At 34.3% G+C, this 23,287-nt stretch overlaps 1 protein-coding gene across 22 annotated transcripts in view; it reads left to right on the forward strand.

Annotated features, from left to right (window-relative positions):
• DTNA (dystrobrevin alpha) overlaps nucleotides 1-23,287 on the forward strand; it is a 357,154-nt gene that overhangs the window by 224,980 nt on the left and 108,887 nt on the right. For all 22 annotated transcript variants that reach the window (XM_056823867.1, XM_056823866.1, XM_056823869.1 and 19 more), the window contains exons 5-7: nucleotides 5,960-6,045; nucleotides 14,491-14,645; nucleotides 18,634-18,739. In XM_056823867.1, the coding sequence (XP_056679845.1) occupies nucleotides 5,960-6,045; nucleotides 14,491-14,645; nucleotides 18,634-18,739 (347 nt within the window). The remainder of the gene's footprint in view (nucleotides 1-5,959; nucleotides 6,046-14,490; nucleotides 14,646-18,633; nucleotides 18,740-23,287) is intronic.

Genomic DNA, 23,287 nt, shown 5'->3' on the forward strand with positions numbered 1-23,287 from the left:
AGACTAACAGAAGAGGAAATAGAATTTTTAAATAATCCCATATCAGAAAATGAAATCCAACAAGCCATCAAAGAACTTCCTAAGAAAAAATCCCCAGGGCCTGATGGATTCACCAGTGAATTCTATCAAACATTCAGAGAACAGTTAATCCCAATACTATACAAACTATTTGACATAATAAGCAAAAAGGGAGTTCTACCAAACTCCTTTTATGACACAAACATGGTACTGATTCCAAAACCAGGCAGGTTAAAAACAGAGAAAGAAAACTATAGACCAATCTCCCTAATGAATATAGATGCAAAAATCTTAAATAGGATACTAGCAAAAAGACTCCAGCAAGTGATCAGAAGGGTCATCCACCATGATCAAGTAGGATTTATACCAGGGATACAGGGCTGGTTCAACATTAGGAAAACCATCCACATAATTGACCACATCAACAAGCAAACCAACAAGAACCACATGATTATCTCAATAGATGCAGAAAAAGCCTTTGATAAAATACAATGCCCATTCCTATTAAAAACACTAGAAAGCATAGGAATAGAAGGGTCATTCCTAAAAATAATAAACAGTATATATCTAAAACCATCAGCTAATATAATCTGCAATGGGGATAAACTAGATGCATTCCCAATAAGATCAGGAGTGAAACAAGGATGCCCATTATCACCTCTACTATTTGACATTGTACTAGAAACACTAGCAGTAGCAATTAGAGAAGAAAAAGAAATTGAAGGCATCAAAATAGGCAAGGAGGAGACCAAGTTATCACTCTTTGCAGATGACATGATGATCTACTTAAAGAATCCTAGCGATTCAACCAAAAAGCTAATTGAAATAATCAACTTTAGCAAAGTTGCAGGATACAAAATAAACCCACATAAGTCATCAGCATTTCTATATATCTCCATCACAGCTCAGCAGCAAAAAACAAGAAAGGGAAATCCCATTCAGAATCACCTTAGACAAAATAAAATACCTAGGAATCTATCTCCTGAGACAAACACAGGAACTATATGAACACAACTACAAAACACTCCACACAACTAAAACTAGACTTGAGCAATTGGAAAAACATTAACTGCTCATGGATAGGACGAGCCAATATAATAAAAATGACCATCCTACCCAAACTTATTTATCTATTTAGTGCCATACCCATTGAACTCCCAAAAAATTTCTTTACTGATTTAGAAAAAACCATAACAAAGTTCATTTGGAGTAACAAAAGATCAAGACTATCCAGGGAAATAATGAAAAAAAAAACACAAATGATGGGGGCCTTGCAGTCCCAGACTTTAAACTATATTAAAAAGCAGCAGTCATCAAAACAATTTGGTGCTGGCTAAGAGACAGAAAGAAGGATCAGTGGAATAGCCTGGGGGCAAGTGACCTCAGCAAGACAGTATACGATAAACCCAAAGATCCCAGCTTTTGGGACAAAAATCCACTATTCGATAAAAACTGCTGGGAAAATTGGAAGACAGTGTGGGAGAGATTAGGAATTGATCAACACCTCACACCCTACACCAAATTCAAAATGGGTGAATGACTTAAACATAAAGAAGGAAACCATAAGTAAATTGGGTAAACACCGAATAGTATACATGTTATTCCTTTGGGAGGGGAAAGACTTTAAAACCAAGCAAGACATAGAAAGAATCACAAAATGTAAAATAAATAATTTTGACTACATCAAATTAAAAAGCTTTAGTACGAACAAAACCAATGTTACTAAAATCAGAAGGGAAACAACAAATTGGGAAAAAATCTTCATAGAAACCTCTGACAAAGGTTTAATTACTCAAATTTATAAAGAGCTAAATCAATTGTACAAAAAACCCAGCCATTCTCCAATAGGTAAATGGGCAAGGGACATGGATAGGCAGTTATCAGATAAAGAAATCAAAACTATTAATAAGCACATGAAGAAGTGTTCTAAATCTCTTATAATCAGAGAGATGCAAATAAAAACAACTCTGAGGTATCACCTCACACCTATCAGATTGGCTAACATAACAGCAAAGGAAAGTAATGAATGCTGGAGGGGATGTGGCAAAGTAGGGACATTAATTCATTGCTGGTGGAGTTGTGAACTGATCCAACCATTCTGGAGGGCAATTTGGAACTATGCCCAAAGGGAGGCAAAAGAATGTCTACCCTTTGATCCAGCCATAGCACTGCTGGGTCTGTACCCCAAAGAGATAATTTACAAAAAGACTTGTACAAGAATATTCATAGTTGTGCTCTTTGTGGTGGCCAAAAATTGGAAAACGAGGGTATGCCCATCAATTGGGGAATGTCTGAACAAATTGTGGTATATGTTGGTGATGGAATACTATTGTGCTAAAAGGAATAATAAAGTGGAGGAATTCCATGGAGACTGGAACAACCTCCAGGAAGTGTTGCAGAGCGAAAGGAGCAGAACCAAGAGAACATTGTACACAGAGACTAATACACTGTGGTATAATCGAACGTAATGGACTTCTCCATTCATGGCGGTGTAATGTCCCTGAACAATCTGCAGGGATGTAGGAGAAAAAACACCATCCATAAGCAGAGGACAAACTGTGGGAGTAGAAGCACCGAGGAAAAGCAACTGCCTGACTACAGCGGTTGAGGCGACATGACAGAGGAGAGACTAAACGAACACTCTAATGCAAATGTTAACAACATGGCAATGGGTTCGAATCAAGAACACATGTGATACCCAGTGGAATCATGCATCGTCTGGGGGGTGGGGGGAGGAAAAGAAAATGATCTTTGTCTTTAATGAATAATGCTTGGAAATGATCAAATAAAATATTATAAAATTTTTTTAAAAGTGTATTTTCTGTCACTGGAAATCTTCAAGCAGGACATAACATCTTTATTAGTGGTTTTACTGAAGAGGATATCCTTTTATTCTTGTAGCAGTTGGGATAGGTGATCTCTTAGTCTTTCATAGCTCTAAGCTGCTGCTGGTGCTAATGATGATGAAGGAGGAGGAGGAAAGGGAATAAAAGAATATCCAGATGCTATTCTCAATATATTATAAGTGAAATGTGTTTGAGTTTAGAAATAGAAGGAACATGATCAGCCTTTCTCACAACCTGAACCAAAAAGTATTAGTCATCGTCTACTGCCTTAGAAATACTAATCAATCAATGGCTACTTAATGACTTCTTAATTAAATATAAAATCACCTACTTGTATAAGACTTTCTGAATCTAGAAACTTTGTGATTACTCAGCCTTTTTTTGTTTCTTTACTTTCCTGTCTTTATGGTATAACAGAGACAAAGAAATAGCAAATCTTTGTCTGTTATAGCCTAATATTATCACAGACTGTCATAATAGAGTTCCAGAACTAAACCTAAATGGACATAGTACAGGAATACAAAGGTTGGGAGACTGAGCCTGGAGAATAATAAGGATTATAAGAGAAGATGAAGAAATATTGTTTTCCAGACATGGGGGCAGTTAGTGCAAAGTTTCAGAGACAGGAAATGATGCATTGTTATGAGGAACTATAGGGACAGTTTGACTGGAGCATCACATATGAGAAGAGGAGTAATTTGCAATCACTCTAGAAAGGTAGGATGAGGCCAGGTTGTTAAGGAGACTGAGTCTCTGCCTCTCCTATGTTGAACGTGCAAAGGATATTATCTCAGTGCTGATCTCTATGGATGCTTTTTTCCTTTACATTTTTCCAAACTGACTTAGTCTGCCTAGGAATTTGCTGGTAAAAGTTTAACAACCAGCTTTTGAAAAACATATACCTACAACTCATTTTTAACTTTAATCTGCATTCTTAACATTTTTTCCATCATTTTGAGAAGTCCTAAACAAGCCAAAAAAAAAAAAAACAATAAATTAATCCCTGGTTTGTGTGTTGCCAGTTTCCAGGGTGTAAATTTTCACACTAAAAATTTGACAATCCGTTCTCAGGAGCTTGTTTGAAACTCCAAATGAGGTCATGGAGAGTCAGACACAACTGAAAATGAACGATTTTTATATTCCCAATGCTTAGCTCAGTGCCAGATGCACAATACTTAAAAAAATACGTGTTGACTTATTAACTGATAAATGTGAATTGTAAGTTTTCTGAGCTGGAAGTAATCTAAAGATCATTTAGTTTAATCTCATTTTTTCAGCTAAGTGGTTAAGTGGATAGTGCTGGAAGTAGAATCAGGAAGACCTGGGTTCAAATATAGCCTCAGATACTAGCTACATGCCCTTGGACAAGTCATGTAACCCTCTTTTTGTCTCGGTTTCCTCATCTGTACAGTAAGCTACAGAAGAAAATGGCAAACCGATTCCGAATTTTTGCCAATATAACCCTAAAATAGGGTCACAAAAATTAAGACACAAATAAAAGTATTGAACAGTAACCACATTTTGCAAGTAAGAAAACAAAGGCTGAAGGGTACTGTTTTGAACATCTTCGTTCATAAAAATGATAAATGAGATGAAACTGATTAACTGGAGCCCCCAAACAAGAAAGTCCCTCAACCAATGCAGATCAGCACCTGTTCTACAATTTATAGATTTCCTTGGGGCACCAAGAGGTTAATTAACTCACTCAGGATCACATAACCAGTAAAAATAAAAAATGAACTTTGTCCCCAGGCTATCTTTACTCTGAAGCCAGCTCTCTATCCAGCATACCAAACTGTCATAAAAATACTATAATGTACAAATAAATTAATGAGCAAAGCAAGCATTTCAACAATTTACTCCTTTAAGTAATTCTTTGCATCAGTCCTTAATCGTGGCCACTGGAAAAAAAGTGAATCCCTTCATGCAAAGGGTTTTTTGGTGCCTGGAATATGAGAATAAGAGACTTGTTCCAGGCATTCTGAGAATCCTTAGGATCGGATATGAGACTTTTTAGTTTGTAAGAGATTTGTCCTATCAAGCATTTAAAAAAAGTTTTTTTTCTTCTAGCCTTCTGTCTTAGAATTGATACTGAGTATGAGTTCTAAGATAGAAGAGCAGTAAGGACTAGGCACCTGAGGTTAAATTATTTGACCAGGCTCACATAGACCAAATTTGAACCCAGGACCTCCCATCTCCAGGCCTGGCTCTCTACATGCTGTCCCTGATATCAGGTTTGGGGAAGGATGAAATAGACTAACTTCCTGAATTCTTGAAGACTGGCACTTGTCTGTGTGTCTGTCTCTGTGTGTATGTGTTTATTTGGGTACAAGGGTAAAAGATCAAATATAGCACTCATTGTTTCCTCTTTAGAAAATGAACTCATTCTGACAGATAGCTATTTCATATAACAATGGTCTCTTTGTGAATAGAAAAAATAGTTGGAAAAAAGAATATTTGAAGAGGAAGAGACAAATTCCAGAATCTTTCCATTTTCAAAAGTGGGACATTGTTAAGGACGGTGTCCAAAGCCTTCTAAATAAAAATAATAGCAACAATGTGCTATTGGGATACATAACAGTTTAAATCTTTGTTTTATGAGTTCAGTCTATTCTGTGTGTGTACCCTGCTGGTCTAATGTTCTAAGGAAGCAAGTGCTAACAGAATCTGCAGAAGACCTTTCACTTTCTTCACAAAAGAAACAATAAATCAGCTCATGGAAACATGTATTAAATTGTATATACAACTTTTTTTTTAACCTTTATGTTCTGTCTTAGAATCAATAATGTGCATTGGTTCTAAGGCAGAAGAGTAGTAAGGGCAAGGCCATGGGAGTTAAGTGACTTGCCCAGGGTCACACAGCTAGAAAGTGTCTGAGGCCAGATTTGGACCCAGGACCCCATCTATGGACCTGGCTCTCAATTCACTGAATCACCCAGCTGCCCCCTCTATGTAAAACTTTCACAAAAATGTTTCCTCTCAGAATGCTTGATGAGTGTTTTCATTGTGCTTGCAGAGAACATGTTTTTTGAATTCTATGGAATGAAATCTTTTGAGTTTGCTTCAAATAACATCACTTTTTTATTGTTTAATAGGGAAGGCCATGGTAAAATTTCAGTATTTGCTGTCAAAATGGCATTAGCTACCCTATGTGGAGGAAAGATCATGGACAAGTTAAGATGTAAGTTGTTTCTTGTATGTCTCTTTTCCTATCCAACTTCCTATTTATCTCTCAATAAAACTTTCCTTTTCCTATCCCCTATGATATCCTAACTTTATCCTCAACAGTTATTGCCTTTCTTTATGCTTTCCAATACCTGTCATAGTTGTTGTTTTAAGAATTTGTACTTTACATTTTCTTAAAAGCTGTTTTAAAAATTAAAGTTGTCCAAAGTTCAACATTCCCATGGCTTTAGATTCCATTCTATGAAATTGTCTATATTACATAATTAAATATAAACATAAATGCTTTACTTCTACATTGGCATTGTTATTATTGCCTACATTGGTTAAACACAAATCATAGATTGTAATTTTAATATTAACTATTAATTTCTTCAAATCTGATTTATTTGAGATTATCTGATATCATATAGCCTTATGCTTACAATGATAAGTTCTTGAAGACCAAGCTGTAATATACTATGGTGATATGATAGCTACCTCCTTACTGTTTGGATCAGAAAATAATAACATAAATACTCAGCGTTATTGCTCAGTTTCCTTACCCTATATTTAGTAGAAACTAAATAGGTAGAGTTTTGAGATATAGGTTCTAAAGCAGACTTTTCCAGGGGGGCAAAAAAATTATTTAGACCATTGATTCTCCACCTCTGGGATATTAGTATGAAACCTTTTTTTTAACATAAAAAGATGGTAGTTGTATTATTAGTACTTATTGATAATAAAAATACATGATGATAAAAAGGAGATACAAATTCAATAATACTTCTAAATAAATTTGTATTTTATTAATCATAACATTTACAAAAATATTTTAAAAAGCATTACATATCTAATATCTCAAAGACAAGTTACATATATATGTGCCAGACATATTTATTCAGTTGGCAGAAATTTTTATTTATTTATTTATTTATAATGCTAATTGCACTGAATATTTTGGTGAAGCTAAACAAAATACAAAGATGGTATGTAGTATCGATCCAGATTCACAGACTTTTATAATAATTTCCTAATCCCTGGGAATCTGAAACTTGCATTTTTGGAGCCACTAGTCTATACTGCTGTCCTAAGCAAGGTGGGAAAGAAAATTAAATAGACAAAAGATATAAAAGAAAAAATGACCATTGAAACCTCCTCTTGTCTCCAAATGTCATGTTTTTGTCACTATCTTCTCTTGGTTTCCATGAGGGGAAAGTTATATTAATAACAATTAATATCTTCTCTGTGTATATATTTTGTGTAATGGACACACACACATATATGTATATACACACACACACATAGATAGATAGATATGTATGTATTTGAAACACACAAGATAAGATGGCAAAGTAGAGGCAGGAAATACCTAAGTTCTCCCAAATTCCCCTTCAAAATTTTTAAAAATAACACCTTAAAATGAATTCTAGAGTGATAGAACCAATCAAGGGGAACTGCAGTTTTTCTGCTGATGACATCTTAGAAGGCCAACAGGAAAAATGTCTCATTTGAGTGAAAGGGGAATGTGCAACAAGCCAGCAGGAAGGCTTGAGCCTTGGATTAGCCAGCAGTGATGTCCCAGACCCATCACCAGGCAGTCAGAATTAGGCCATACCTTCTGCAAGCCAACAGCAAACTTCAGAAGGTGAATAAATCATTGGTGGGACGTGGCTTCTAGAGCTCTCAGAACACAGACAGAAAGGGAGTTGGAAAACTGATCAGAAGGATATTACAGAAAACTTTTTTTTTACTTTTTTATTTTTACAAATTTATTGGCACTAGGTACAGAACAATGTTGTATTGCCTATATATAATTCTAAGTCACAGTCCCAGGCCAAGAGATAGGATTAGCAAGAACAAGACCTGGGTCACAGTCCCAGAGCATAAAGAACTGCTTGTGGCCACTGAGAGACCAGAACATAGGCCAGATGACTGAGCACATATCTTCTTAAATCATACCAGCATGAGGGAACTGAAACTTGCACTTTCCCAGAAATAGGTCTGAAAAACTTGAAGTTTAGGAGAGTGCCCCCTCCTCTCTAGGAATAGAGCTAAACTTTAATAAAAATTTAGAAGTCAAGGAAAAGACTGAAAAAATGATCAAAACAAGAACCTACACAAAGAAAGTTACTATGATGAATGGGAAAAAATCAAGGCACAAATTCATAAGATCAAAGCAGGTGCATACAAAGCCTCGAAGAAAAATAAGAGTTAGTCTTGGGCCCTGGAAGAGGGCAAAAATAGTTTTAAAAATCAAATAAATGAGGCAAAGGTACAATGTGGGGAGAAGATGAGGGATGAAAGTGATACAAGAAAGAATCAATAGTTTGATAAATGAGGCAGAAAAAAAATTGAAGAAAATAGCATCTTAAAGTCCTCTAAAGAATTGACCAAATGGAAGAAGAAGGAAGTGCAAAAAGTAACTAATTAGAAGAGCTTCTTAAAAAGTAGAATTGGCTAAATGGAAAGCAGGCTACAAAAGTTCACTGAAGAAAATAATTCCTTAAAAATTAGAATTGGGAAAATGGAAGCTAATGATTCTGTTAGACAACAATAAAACAAAATCAAAAGAATAAAAAATGTAGAAGAAAATGTGAAATATCTCATAAAAAAACAACCAATCTGAAAAACAGATCCAGAAAAGATAATTTAAGAATTACTATAGGGGGCAGCTGGGTAGCCCAGTGGATTGAAAGCCAGGTCTAGAGATGGGAGGTCCTAGGTTCAAATCTGGCCTCAGTCACTTCCCAGCTGTGTGACCCTGGGCAAGTCACTTGACATCCATTGTCTAGCCCTTACCACTCTTCTGCCTTGGAGCCAATACACAGTAGTGACTCCAAGATGGAAGATTAGGGTTTTAATTTAAAAAAAAAGAATTACTGTAATACATGAGAGCCATAACTTAAGAAAAAAAAGAGTCTGGAAATAATATTGCAAGAAATTATCAAGGAAAGCTCCCCTGGTATTTTTTAACTAGACAGTAAAAAAGAAATTGAAAGAGTCTACTGGTCATCTCCTGAAAAAGATCCCAAAGTGAAAACTCCCAGAAATATTATAACCAAATTTCAGAACTCCCAGGTCAAGGAGAAAATATTGCAGACAGCCTGAAAGAAACAATTCAAATATCATGGCATCACAATGAGGATTATGTAGGACTTGGAAATTTCTAAATTAAAGGATCAGAGGACTTGGAATATGATAATACAGATAGCAAAGGAGTGATAATTAGATAGATAGATAGATAGATAGATAGATAGAGATACATGTATACACACATACCAATAAGCATCTACCCAGAAAAGCTGAGTATAATCTCTTGGAGGGCAGTGTGATATTTATTTAATGAAATAATAAAGAATTTTCAAGAATTCTTGATGAAAAGATCAGAGCTGAGCAGAAAATCTGATTCTCAAATACAAAGCTCAAAAGAAGCATAAAAAGGTAAATAGTAAAGAGAAAACAAAAGGGATTCAATAAGGATAAACTGTTTACAATCCTACATGAAAAAATGATACTTGTAACTATTAAGAACTTTATCATTATTAGAATAGTTAGAAAAAATACACATAAATGTAGGGCATGGGAGTAAGTTGACTATGATGTGATTATATAAAAAAAAATTAAAGCATAAAAAAGAGGATTGCACTTAGAGAAGAGGGAAGCGAAAGACAGAATCTCACATGGAAAAGGTACAAAGAGCTATTACAATGAAATGGAAGATGGGGAAGGAGTGATGGGCAGCATGTGAACATTATTCTCATTGCCATTGACTTAACAAGGGAATAACATCCATACTCAGAGGTTTCATTCTTCAAATTGTGGTACATGATTGTGAAGGAATACTATCATGTTATTAGAAATCATAAGGGAGGTGGTTTTGGATAAACCTTGAAAGACTCAAACTGATGAGAAATAAGCAGAACCAGGAGAACATCAGACAGTAAAAGTATAATTACAATGATGATTACCTTTGAATGACTTAGCTACTCTGATCAAAGCAATGATCCAAAACAATTCTAAAAGATACATGATTCAAACAGCTATCTGCCACCAAAGAGAGAATTGATGAAGCTTGAGTGCAAATTGAAGCATCTATTTTTCTCTTTATTTTTCATCCTTTTCTTTTTGCAATGTGACTAATATTGAAATATGTTTTGCATGAAAAAAAGAAAGATACCTCTATATTTCAATCTCAGTTTCTTGCTCATCAGTGTCATAGAATAGGCTATTATGGGAGATAAGCCAGCAAATAAAGGGAAAGGGACATAGAACAGAAGAAAGGAACTTTAAATTAGTCCAGAATTAGTCCAAGTGGAGAATAACCAAAATCTATCTACTCACAACTTTCTCAATGATCCAGCAAAGACAATTGAAAAGAAGAGCAATGAGGTTAAAGTCAAAACCAAAATCATCCTGTACATCCAGGGTGGCTCATTTTTTTTCCTGTTTAGGAGCACATATAAATTCTTCACTTTTGATTTTAAGATTAAAGTAGAAAAACTGAGAAAAGTACTCTATAAAAATACCTAAATAAGTTAGATGTAAGCATTAGGAATTATAGCTGCTACCAAAGTTATAACAGATATGGGGCAACTAGACCTTTGGTTCAAGGTGTTGAAATTTAGAGAGCATTGACAGTAGTTGCCAATCCTTCAATAGCATTAAAACAACTCAATTTAGCATATACTAAGGATAGTTCATTAAGATGGGAAACTATCAAATGACATCAGACGCTTCTCCCCTAGCAATTACGTCCTAGCTGAATTTCTTCCTAACATTGCCTTTCTGATCTTTTTCCAAGAATGACCTCATAATATCTCTGCCTCATAGGAATCAACCCATCTTTCATCATTTGAGGATAAATATGTTGTCACTTGACCCTGGTTCCTTTTAGTGCTGTTTCCCAAGGGCATGAAAATGGCCAATTACAGCTGTGGAAGCTAATTATTCAAGGAAAGGGCTTACTATGAATCTAGAAGAATTTCCTTCAGGTCAAGGCTTGGCAAAATAACTTTTAACTGTTTTAAGAATAGTCAGAATAGGAAACTGTTAAGTATAAGACTTCTCCCCTAAACTGATACTTTATATATTATAAGTAGTTATTTATCCTATGTATACATCCAACATCTTAGAGAAAATCTAGAAAATATTTTAGTTAAGGGCAGCTGGATGGCACAGTGGATAGAATGTTCTGGGCTTGGAGTTAGGAAGACCTGAGTTCAGATCCAGCCTTAAACACTTTTGAGACGTATAAAGTTACTTAACCTTGTTTGACTCAGTTTCCTCTTCTGTAAAATGAGCTGGAAAAGGAAATTACAAGGTATTTCAATATCTTTGCCAATCTCCAAATGGACTCACAAAGAGTCAGTAATGACTGAAATAATTGAATAATGACAATATTGATGTCAGTGTTTGTCTTGGTTTGTTATGAAATAGGGTTCATAGGACCCTTGATTTAGAGATATAATAGGCCTTAGAAGCCAAAGAATCCATTTCATTTTATAAATGAGGAAACGGAGGCCCAGGGAAGATTAAGTGACTTGTGAAAAGTCACACAACTATTAAGTGGCAGAACAGGGTTCAAGTCCATGCTCTTTGACTCCAGAACCAGGACTCTTTTCCTTGTTCCATGCTGCTATCTGAATAATAACAGAATTTGATCTGATTAGGAAGGCAGGGCTAGAGCTATTACCATCTCTTTCAGTCCCTGCCAAAGAAGTCCAAGAGATAGCCGCTCACCTGCTTTAAAAAGGCAACTGCTTAGTGAAAACATCAGGAAAGTGACCGATTAGAATTACTGTTCTTTGACAGAGAGAATGAAGTAAATGGCATGAGTGCCATCTAGTCACCAAACTGAGTAACTGTCCTGATGTCAAGATCAGTGAATGGATGAAGCTTATGCACCAAATTATTTATCCCATAGAGGTATCTGAGAATGTGACAAGCAGCACATCCCAATCCTCCTCCTCCAAATATAGAGGCTTCAGCTTCCCACAATGTAAGGTACCCTCAGAACATCTCTGAAGAAACAAAAAATGTAAACATAAATCTGAAAACAGAATTTTTTTTTAATATTTGGGGATCTGTTCATTTCTAGTAAGATTATTTGAAGAGGTGGATCAATGTACACACATTCGTTGCTATCTTTTTCTTCCTTCCCCCTACTTTCATTCCTCTAGCAACACTAATGTTCTCAGCCCTTTTGCTTAGTTTATTTTTATTTCAGACATTATTCTATATATCAGCAGCAACACTTCTCTTTTAAAAGTTTCAAAAAGAAAATTCGACTTTGGCAAATGTCCGAGAAAAGAGAATTCCATTTCTTCCTTCCCATCTCTCTTCATTTTCCAAAGTTATCAATTCAGTACAATTCTAAATGAATTATTAAGTATTAATCATTTCTACTTAGCCAATGTTTTAATTATTAGAGGAGATACAAAAGTTGATAATATGATTCTTTCCCTTAAGAATGAGAAAATCTTTCAGGGAAAGAGAAAATTTATAAAGTAACAAACTGAATATGATCAAATATCAAAATGTAGGGAGGATAGTAATTGTTCAGATAATCTTTTTAAAGATTTTTACTCATTTTTCAACATAATCCTTAAATTGAATTAGATAAGAGAATTCTAGACCATCTAGCCATTAACAACATCCTTTTTTTTCTATAGGTCTTGTTTTGCTGTTGCTTAATTGAACTTACCCTCATAGCTTATGTTAACATCATTTAGATTAAGATGACTTCAAGGTTTTTAAATTCATTTTTCATTTCATTTTTAGCTCATAAGTATTCATTTGTTTTCCTTCCTACTTTCCTAATTTAAAAAGAAAAACAAACTTATGACAAATATGCATACTTGAACAAAACAAATTCCTACCTTAATCATATCCAAAAATAAACATTTCGTTCTGCATATTGAGTCCATTACTTCTCTATCAGGAAATGGATAGCATGCTTTATCCTCAGTGCTCTGAAATCATAGTTGATTATTGCATTGTTCAAAGGGGATATACCTTTCTGTATTTAGTCTAATCAAGAGTGCCCAAAAAACCTAACTCTGTGTTTTGAAACTAAACACTAAGTCAGATATCTAAAGTCTAAAAGAAATCAGAAAAGAAAGGCAATTAGGACAAGCTAAAGCAATTAGGGACTCTACTTAGACATTTAATAGATATTACCTAACCTTTTCAGTTGAATTTCAGGAGCATCTGTTAGAGCATACACTATTTGCCACTAACATTCATTTAAGCAACTCAGGAACAGTAGGAGATGAGGATGGATAAATAAAAGAAGTATCATTGATAAAAATCAGTGCAGAAAGGTCAGTTTTATAAATTAAACATAACTTTTAAACTTTTTAACCTAATAAATTTTTTGAAACTATATGCAACTACAGCCAAATCTTTTCTAATTGAGAACTCTTTTATATAAAGAGTTGAGTGCCATCTGGGTCAAATATTCTGTTTCTCCTCCATGACAGATCTATAGAATAAAAGATAATCTATAACAAGAGTGTTAGTCCCATGGCCTGATATCAAAAGGCTCTACTTTATAAGAATGTGTGACGCCTACTAAGTAGACTTTTAGGTAAAGTAATTGTGCTAAGATGGTGGTATAGTCATGCCCTCCCAAGAGCAATCTTCTCTTCAGCTTCTATCAAGTATGGTAATAATGTATGAAATAGAAGGAAAAAAAGGCATTTGTTTTCAAGACACATTTTACTGACTGTACTCAGCAGAACTTTTCAACATTATCTCATTAATCTTCATTAAGTACACAGGTGCAGAAGCTGAGGCACAGAAGTCAAATCAGTTACCTCTGGTTACAATAAAAATTAGTGGTATTGTCAAGAGTAAAACCTACAACTCCCGATTCCAGTTCATTGACCAATTTTACTATACTACCATTCCTCTTAATTAAAAAGACCTAAAGAAAGGTGTCCCTTTCCCAGGGACACCCAAATAAACATCTTACATGTGGAACATAGAGATTCATAGAATTTTTGCCACCTATATCAGTTGTTAAATCATTTGCTTTAACTCCCTCTCATCTCTGATCCTTATTTGCTTTTCCAGATATCTTAAATAAAAAGTTTTTGCAGTAAAAAATTATGAACATTTTGCAGTAACTCTAGTAAAATATTCTAAATGAGATCAATAATATCATTTATCCATGTTTATATTGATATCAATAAAAAGTTGGTGTGATATGCTATTTATTAAATTAGCCTAATTTCATCTGATACATCTCCTGTTTTGTGTTAGATTTCAGTTACCAGTTTTTAAAAGAAAAAGTTTCCAAGAAGAAGAATATTTCAATATTAGAATCAGACCATTTTCCTTACTTTTCCAAAGTATATTTTATTTGTCACATCTTTTATAATTTTAATCAGATGTGATTGACTTAAGTAGAGTGATTTTCCATATGTAAATTAAATCCCTTTTCTCTTATTACCATTAGATATTTTCTCGATGATTTCTGACTCCAGTGGAGTAATGGTTTATGGGCGATATGACCTGTTCCTACGGGAAGTCCTCAAACTTCCTACTGCTGTATTTGAAGGTCCCTCATTTGGTTATACAGAGCAGTCTGCCCGATCCTGTTTCTCCCAACAGGTAAGAACAATGAGATTAAAGGAAGTGCATGTCATATGGTGAGAGATGTATCCTAAAATATAACCCCAAACATATAATCTGACTCATATTTTTCCATCATGTCATTAATCTATAGTATTACTACCAGCTTCTGATGTATTCCTCAGACTCTAGAATAACAATGAAAATCAGTTTCCTTGGGTATAAAAAGCAATGCAGATAACTCTAATCTCCTTACTGACCTCTTGATGGGGGTAGTGGGGTACAGTTGAAAGAATGCCTGACAGCATCAAAGGGACTTAATGCTGGATTCATATTCCACTTCCAATATTTACTAGTTTTGTAGATGGGGAAAATAACCTCACTCATCCTTAATTTTCCATATCCATAAATTTGTTCTTTTGATTCTCTGACCCCATGAGTATAATGTCCTGTAATGAGAGGACCTGGGGTCAAGATCGGTCCTGGCACCTTATGTATCCTTGAGAAGTCCCAACCTCTTAGAGCCTCCTCTGAATTATTTGTAAACAGGGAATAATGTTTTTACACTACTTATCCCCCACTACCATCCACAGGGATACTGTGAGTATTAAATGGGCTATTGTCTATAAAGTCTTAAATCAATGATAGTTTTTCTTTGTATGTACACCTACAACCACAATGTTAAAGTATACTAGTGACAAGTGGATAGATACCAGAGAGACATACAGAAAAAGAAAGATAAGACACATTTATTTGATGAATGTAAAAAATAAATGATATGCAGAAACTAAAGTAGGTTCTGTTTCCAGATTTAACATGGTTTAGTATTTTCCAGTTTTTCATTTATGAAAAGGGATATTTCTCATTGTAATTTTATGTTCAAATTCTAAATCATATTAATTACTTTAAACCATCCATTGAATTTAGTAATGTACCTTTTTAATTTGTTAGATACCAGAATTTAGTCTTTAATTGATTATTAGATTCTATAATAATTATTATTATTATAATTGAGACTGAGCACTTTAATTTCATTTTTTTAAACACTTCCCTTCCATATTAGAATCAATACTGTATTGGTTCCAAGGTAGAAAAGTGGTAAGGCTAGGCAATGGGGATTTAAATAACTTGCCAAGAATCTCACAGGTAGAACATCTAAGGTCAGATTTTAACCCAGGGTTTCTTGTCTATATATTTGGCTCTCAATCCACTGAACCACCTAGTTACTCGCTGTTGACTTTTAGAAATAATATTGTACAAGTAGCCAAGAGAATTTTCCATATTGAATGTGTTGCTCCAAAAGCAATCTTACAATTAAAAAACTTCTTAAGAGGACAGGAAGAGGTTCATGGGAAGGATTCAGAGGAGAAATGAGACTATTTAACCTAGTCCTGAGTTCATTTCTGTGTCTACCAGAGAGGGTTTTTTAGATTTCTGTAGTTCAGATTTCATGATGTTTGACACCCTCAAAATGTCCTTATCCCATCCTCATTCTGTGTCCTTTTGCATATATATATATATATATATATATATATATATATATATATATATATATATACTTAATGATATATTGAATGGGTCATTGATCCTATTGAATGGGAAGGTAGAGCTTGACTAAGATCACATGGGGATGGGAGAATGTGGGAGACAAAAACAACAAATGTGTAATTGAAAAAAAATTTTAATTAAAAAAAGATCACATCAGTGACAGGAATTTCCTAAATATTTTATGGCAGGTTATTAATTATAGAAATGCATAACTATAAATATTTATTCTTAACAAGATAAAACATTTCTACTTATAAACTTTTCTTCTTTAGATATTTACATTATACTTTGGGAGAAGAAAATGGAATATATGTAAACATGTGTATGTAAATATATGTTACACATTTGCCGTTAAAACTAACAAAAGGGTAAGAAAAGGTCTTCATGGGGTTAAAACTAACAAAATTAATTTTGAAGAAATATCTTGTTATACAAATAATTTAGAATAATTATTCTTACATTTACATATATTTAAATAGATCAAATGAATGAATTCAAAAAGAATATAGACCAATAGATAGATAGGTCAAATGAATTCAAAGAATATAGATCAATAGATATATGATAGGTCTAAGTGTTGCTCATTCAAATCAATTCCTACTTGAAGAAGCTATGTACTTATTCTGACTTTTATATTTGTATCTTCAATGCCTGGAACAGTATCTGACCCATAGTAGAAGCTTGCTGTTTTTCAGCTGTTCTAGCCATGTCCAACTTTTCATGACCCTATTTGGGGTTTTCTTGTGAAAAATTTGCCATTTCCTGCCCCTGCTCATTTTACAGATCAGGAAACTGAGGTGAACAAGGTTAAGTAACTTGCCCAGAATCACACAGCTAGTAGTTGTCTGAGGTCAGATTTGAACTTAAAAATATGAGTCTTCTGACTCCAGGCCCAATATTTTATACACTGCACCAACTAGCTAACTTAGAAGCTTATGAATGCTTACTCATATCATTGGAATGAGCTATTATTAGAAGGTAACAAGATGTATGTTCTTGTGTAGTTTATAAACTCTCTGAAGACAATCCCTAACACAGAGTTCCAAAACTGATGGCAACAATCTCATTAGAGTAAATATGTAGCCCAGTATGATAACTTTCTTTGAGAGAGGATCTTGAAAATAGATATATACGATCTTAAACGTAAATCATTATTCAGGTTTCAAAAAGAACACCAAATTAACATTTTCTGTTATTCATAGTATCTCAGTAACATGGATTAATATAACTTCCTAGAACTGTCTAGAAGTCAAAATCAATAATCAAAATAAACACTATAAAAGGAAAACAACAGCTAGATGACACAATGGATAGAGTACTGAGCCTGAAATCGTGAAGACCTAAGTTACAATCTGATACTTAGTAGCCATATGTCCCCGCACAAGTCATTTAACTCTGTTTTCCTCGGTTTCCTCATATGCAAAATGAGCTGGAGAAGGAACTGGCAAACCACTCTGGTGTCTTTGCCAAGAAAACCCCAAATGGGGTCATGAAGAGTCAGACATGCTTGAAAATGACTGAACAATAACAGCAAAAATAAAGAATGTCACCTTTGCCCCCTGCCTTTACACCACTGCTACCCCCATCTAGCATCTACTAGGACCTTTCCACCAATCTCGTGTTCTTATTATGTTTTTTTTTTTAACTGCAGCTTTCTGTGTATGTGTCATCTGCCCCATTAATCTAAGCTCTTTGAGGTCAGGGACTTTAACTGATCTAAATTTTGTATCTATCACAGTCCCTAGCATAGTACTCTAGACAATTAAGTATTTGATATAGTTATTTGGAAGAAAACATGATTATTGCATAAACATCACAGGAAAATCAAATTTTCAGAGAATGCTAGAAAATGACATCTTTTTTTTTATAAACCTTTACCTTAACAATACTGTGTATTGGCTCCAAGGCAGAAGAGTGGTAAGGGCTAGGCAATAGGGGTCAAGTGACTTGCCCAGGGTCACACAGCTGGGAAGTGTCTGAGGCCAGATTTGAACCTAGGACCTCCCGTCTCTAGGGCTAGCTCTCAATCCACTGAGCTATCCAGAAGCCCCAGAAAATGACATCTTTTAAAAGCATTGCATTTACATTTTTCTTCAGAAAAAGGCTAAGATGGTAAAGGACAGGAATGTTGAATTAAGCAGAGGTGTTTGGGTGGCAACTAGGTGGCGCAATGGATAATAGAGCACTAGGCTTGGAATCAGACTCTTTTCAAGAATTCAAATCTGATCTCAGATACATATTAGCCGTGGCTAAACTGGGCAAGTCACTTTCCCCAATTTGCCTCAGTTCCTCATCTTCAAAATGAACTGGAAAAGGAAATGACAAGGCATTCTAGTATCTTTGACAAGAAAATTGCTAGTATTGGGCATGACTGAAAAATAACTAATAATCATTCTTAATTTTATGTATTTATTATACATAAAACAATGTTATTTATAAAATAAATTTAAAATTGATTTATTGTTTCTTTCTGATACAGAAAAAAGTCACTTTGAATGCTTTCTTGGACACACTCATGTCTGATCCCCCACCTCAATGTCTGGTCTGGTTACCACTTCTTCATCGACTGGCAAATGTAGAAAATGGTAAGTAATGACTGCTGAGCCAGTTTAGCTTAGGAAGATGAGACTCTCTGGTCTATACATTTTTCAATAGACTATAGCATACCCTGGGGGCAAGAACTATTTTTTGTCCTCATAACACTACTACTTAGCCCAATATCTAATGTGAGGTAAACATTTAATAAATATTTGTGACTGTATTCATCACAGCTCTGAGTAGAAAACTTGTATTTAAAGATCATAACTTTTTTTTTTGCTTCTGAGTTCCTTGTTGGTTCTCAGTCTTGACATGTTTCTGGTATAATTGATTATGCTACATTATCTTTAATATGAGAAGAGTGCTTTACAAACCTTAAAGTGATATTTAAATTATTATCATGATTTCTTTGGACGGATTGGTGAGATTACTACCTTTATTCTATCATGGTAAGTCTTGCTATGCCTTTCTAATAATCCTCCAAAAAAGAATCTAAAACGTTCAGGTGACCTGGTTCTTTGAACATCTCACAGATATAGCTCATTCCATATTGGGGCTTACCATCTGTAATTTCATCTTGCTTGTTTTACCAGTCCCACTAGTTCTGATGATACTTGTCTTTAATTGTATCTTTTAGAACCCTTCTTGCATGAAAGTCATTCTCACAAACAAGCTCCAAAATCTTTTTCATTATTCTTTAGGATTCTTTCCATTTTCATTGTTCTGGAATTGTCATGTTGCGTGATTCACATTCATATCAAATTTCTTGGCAAATATTTCTGTTAAAAAAATGGACTTCTATGACAGCAAGCAGTAAAACATCACTGAACATGCCACACCATTTCTAAAATGTGACTTAATTTGACCTCCTTCTACATAATTCTGGGCCTCATTCATTGTACAAAACATATATATATATAAATCTTTGAAAAGGTGAATTATTATTATTGTCCCTAAATGAAAATTTGTCCCCAAAATGAAAAAATGTGGTCAAATACATTAATTAATTCTGCTTCCTTTATCTATTAGCTGTCACTATTAGCTGTGATAAACAAAGATTATGATTAAATTGTGGGATCATAGATTGAAGTCGTAACTTGAGTTGTTACTTGGGAGATGTAACTTAACAAGGCTAGCATCCATGAAGGTATTTGTTTCTTCCTCAATGTTTGGCCCACAATTAAGGTAAGCAGTCACTAGGTGGCCAGTGGTGGCTTGGCTAAGACTTGGTCTTCCCAGCTTGGCCACCCACAGGTGAAATTAACTGAAGGAGAATGATTTGAATGCTTCTGCACTCAATTATGCTTTCCCTATTTTAAAAATTGCCTTATTAAAACAGCTAAGCATAACATTAGCTACTAATATAATAATCATATTTAGGAATGAAAATTTAAAGCAAATTTAAAGAAATATAAATTCCTTGGTATAATTAAGTCTACCACTCACTAATCTTTAACTGTTCTTAATATCCTAATTTTTCTTTAGACTTCAGTAAAAACAGTTCACACCAAACAATTTGTTAATAGTAATAACATTCCCAAGTCATGTGCTTGGTTTGGATAAGTTTTTGCATCAAAAGCCCTTGCAGATAGCATTTCTCCTCTGCCCACAAAGTTTCCCAGGTAGTCTCAAGCAGGGTAACTGTTTAACAAACGACTCCCTGAAAATGTGTGAAATATTTTAAAGTTTAATTTACATTGGTAACATTTTCACTATCACATTTTTAAATATACATATGTGTATATATACAGTCAACAAAACAACAAAGTCTTGATTTGTAGTGTTTAAAGATTTCCAAAGTATAAATGTTCACCCTGAAAATTTATCAATCATCTGGCTTATTAAGCTGCCCCCAGCACACTCTAGTTAAGTCATCTATTTGCTACAGTTGCTTATAGAACTATTAAAGGAATGGCTTTTTCCGGCTTTTTTCACTGAAGTGGAACTAACTCACCCCCAGTTGTTGCTTTTAGTCATCACATCCCCAAATTATGTGCATGGGTTGAATAAATTTAAAGACTTACGGCAGTTTGACATCAAACATTTTTTCTTACCACTTTATACCTGGAGAAGTAAAAAAAAAAGTTCTTATATGGTATGCATACACTAAGCATTAACCCTCTGAATTGTTCATTTAACATTTTTTAAAAAGTAGTTTTCCTTACTTAACATTTTTAAAACAATGCTTTTATCATGTCGTCTCATTTGTTGTTGATTTCTGATTTCAATAAAATGCTTACATTTACTTATTAGACATTTCCTGCAGCTAGCTGCATCACACTAACTTTTACAGATTGGTTTTTGATATAGACTTCTTTCTGAAAGAGACGAGTTAGAAAACCCAATCTTCCAAAAACATAATTAATGAGTACATCAGGTTTTTATGACATGTTTAGAAGGGTCTCTGTAAGCAATAGAAATACTTAGATTGGTATGGTTTAAAATTTTTACCTTTAGATTCATTAAAATATTAACCTCATATACACAACTTCTCTTTTTGTATTCCTTTCTGGGCCGATAAAATGTCACTATATTTACAGTTATCATCTATAAGCAGACATTTTCTAGACCTGGACTTCCTTACCCCTTATACTTTCGGAACCTGGCAAATAAGACATGGTGTATGTTTGGATACCTATAAGAATTGTTGCTAATAACTCTACTGAGTTTTTCTATTGGTACTTTTTATACTTTATTGAAAAATAAGTTTTATTGATGTTTTCTTTTTCTTACATCATCATAGTTATTCAAAGTATCCTCTTCCCTTCCTGAGAGTCATCCTATAAAACAGGGTATTTTTACCTGGCCTTAGACATTTGTTAACTGTTTGACCCTGGGAAAATCACTTAACCTCTTTTTTTGTTTGTTTGTCTCAGTTTCCTCATATGTAAAATGAACTGCAGAAGAAAATAGCAAACCACTCCAGTATCTTTGGCAAGACAACCCCAAATGCGATCATGAAGAGTTAAACACATCTTAAAAATTACTGAACAATGACAATTTTTAGAGAGAGAGGGAAATCAACATAACTGATTAATAATACATTGAAAAAAACATCTGTGGAAATTCCACCTCCACAAAAGGGTGGTTTGGGGGTGTTGTCTTCTATCTCTTCATTTGAGTCCTATTGATCTTTATAATTATCTTACATCACATTTTATTTTAGGAGATGTGATTATTTTTTCCATTTTTACTGTTCTATTATTGAATGTATTGTTTTCTTGACTCTGCTTACTTCATTCTACATCAGTTCATGCAGATCTTTCCAAACTTCTTTATTTTCTCTCTATATATATATTTGTTACTCACATCATTCTTTACAACATCATAATATATCATTACACTCCTAAACTGCAATTTGTGGAAGATTCCTCGAGATGATGGCATCTATTTTGTTTCCAATTCTTAGTTATAAAAAAAAAGTGCAATTATAAATATTCTGGTGTATTTGAGAACTTTCTTCCTATCAATAGTAGCTTCCTTGGGGGGGGGGGCAGCTGGGTGGCTCAGTGGATTGAGAGTCAGGCCTACAGACGGGAAGTCCTGGGTTCAAATTTGACCTCATACACTTCCCAGCTGTGTGACCCTGGGCAAGTCACCCCCATTGCCTAGCCCTTACCACTCTTCTGCCTTGGAGTCAATACACAGTATTGACTCCAAGATGGAAGTTAAGGGTTTAAAAAAAATAGTACCTTCCTTGGGGTATAATAGAGGAAATGAAGTCTATGGTTCAGAGGTTTTGGACATTTTAGTTGCTTTATTTGCATAATTCCAAATTGCTTTCCAAAATGGTTGTACCATTTCCTAGTTCCATCAACAAGGCATTAGTGTGTCTATCCTTCCATAATCCCTCCAATACTATTGCCAGTTTTTTGTCATTTTTTTTCCAGTTTGTAGGATGTGAAGAGAAACCTCAGAGTTGTTTTGATTTGCATTTTCTTATCATTAGTGTTTTCTCTAATTCATTCATGAGATTGTGAATACTTTGTTCTTCTTTTGAGAACTATTTGTTCAAATCTTTTGATCATTTATCTATTAGGGAATAGCTATTATTTGCACTTTATATTTTGTGTTTCTTCTTATTCTGACTACTCTGCTAGAGAGCAGTTCCTCAGATGAAAAGGCCATACTTTCTTCCATTTGGGGGACAATTCAACATATTATCACTACATGAGAATATTTAATGATTTTAAATTAATTATTGACCCCAACTACTAGCACCTCACCTTACTGAATTTAAAAATAGCATTTCCTGTTGCCAAAGCAAGATGTATTTCTTTCTTTGGCTCAATTCAACTTGTTTTCAATGACTTTAAGCGTCTTTGTGGAGTTTACTCGACTATGGCGGGAAAAGAGAAGTCTATATGACTCTTTATTGACTATCCTATCCAAAATCATGATTCTCAATAGAAAAACAATTGCCTTAGTTTTAGAACAGTAATTCACCTCTCCTCTTGTTTTCTCTACTTTCTCTTCTTGCCATCAAGGTCTATGGCACTGGCAAATGGTTATACACTAGAAACAAATATCAGTTATTTCTGTAAATAATATTAAATAATATCCATTTCCATGTGTGCACCCTAAGGAAAGACAGT

This window comes from Monodelphis domestica, chromosome 3 (genome assembly GCF_027887165.1).
Source record: "Monodelphis domestica isolate mMonDom1 chromosome 3, mMonDom1.pri, whole genome shotgun sequence".
Classification (NCBI taxonomy): Eukaryota; Metazoa; Chordata; class Mammalia; order Didelphimorphia; family Didelphidae; genus Monodelphis; species Monodelphis domestica.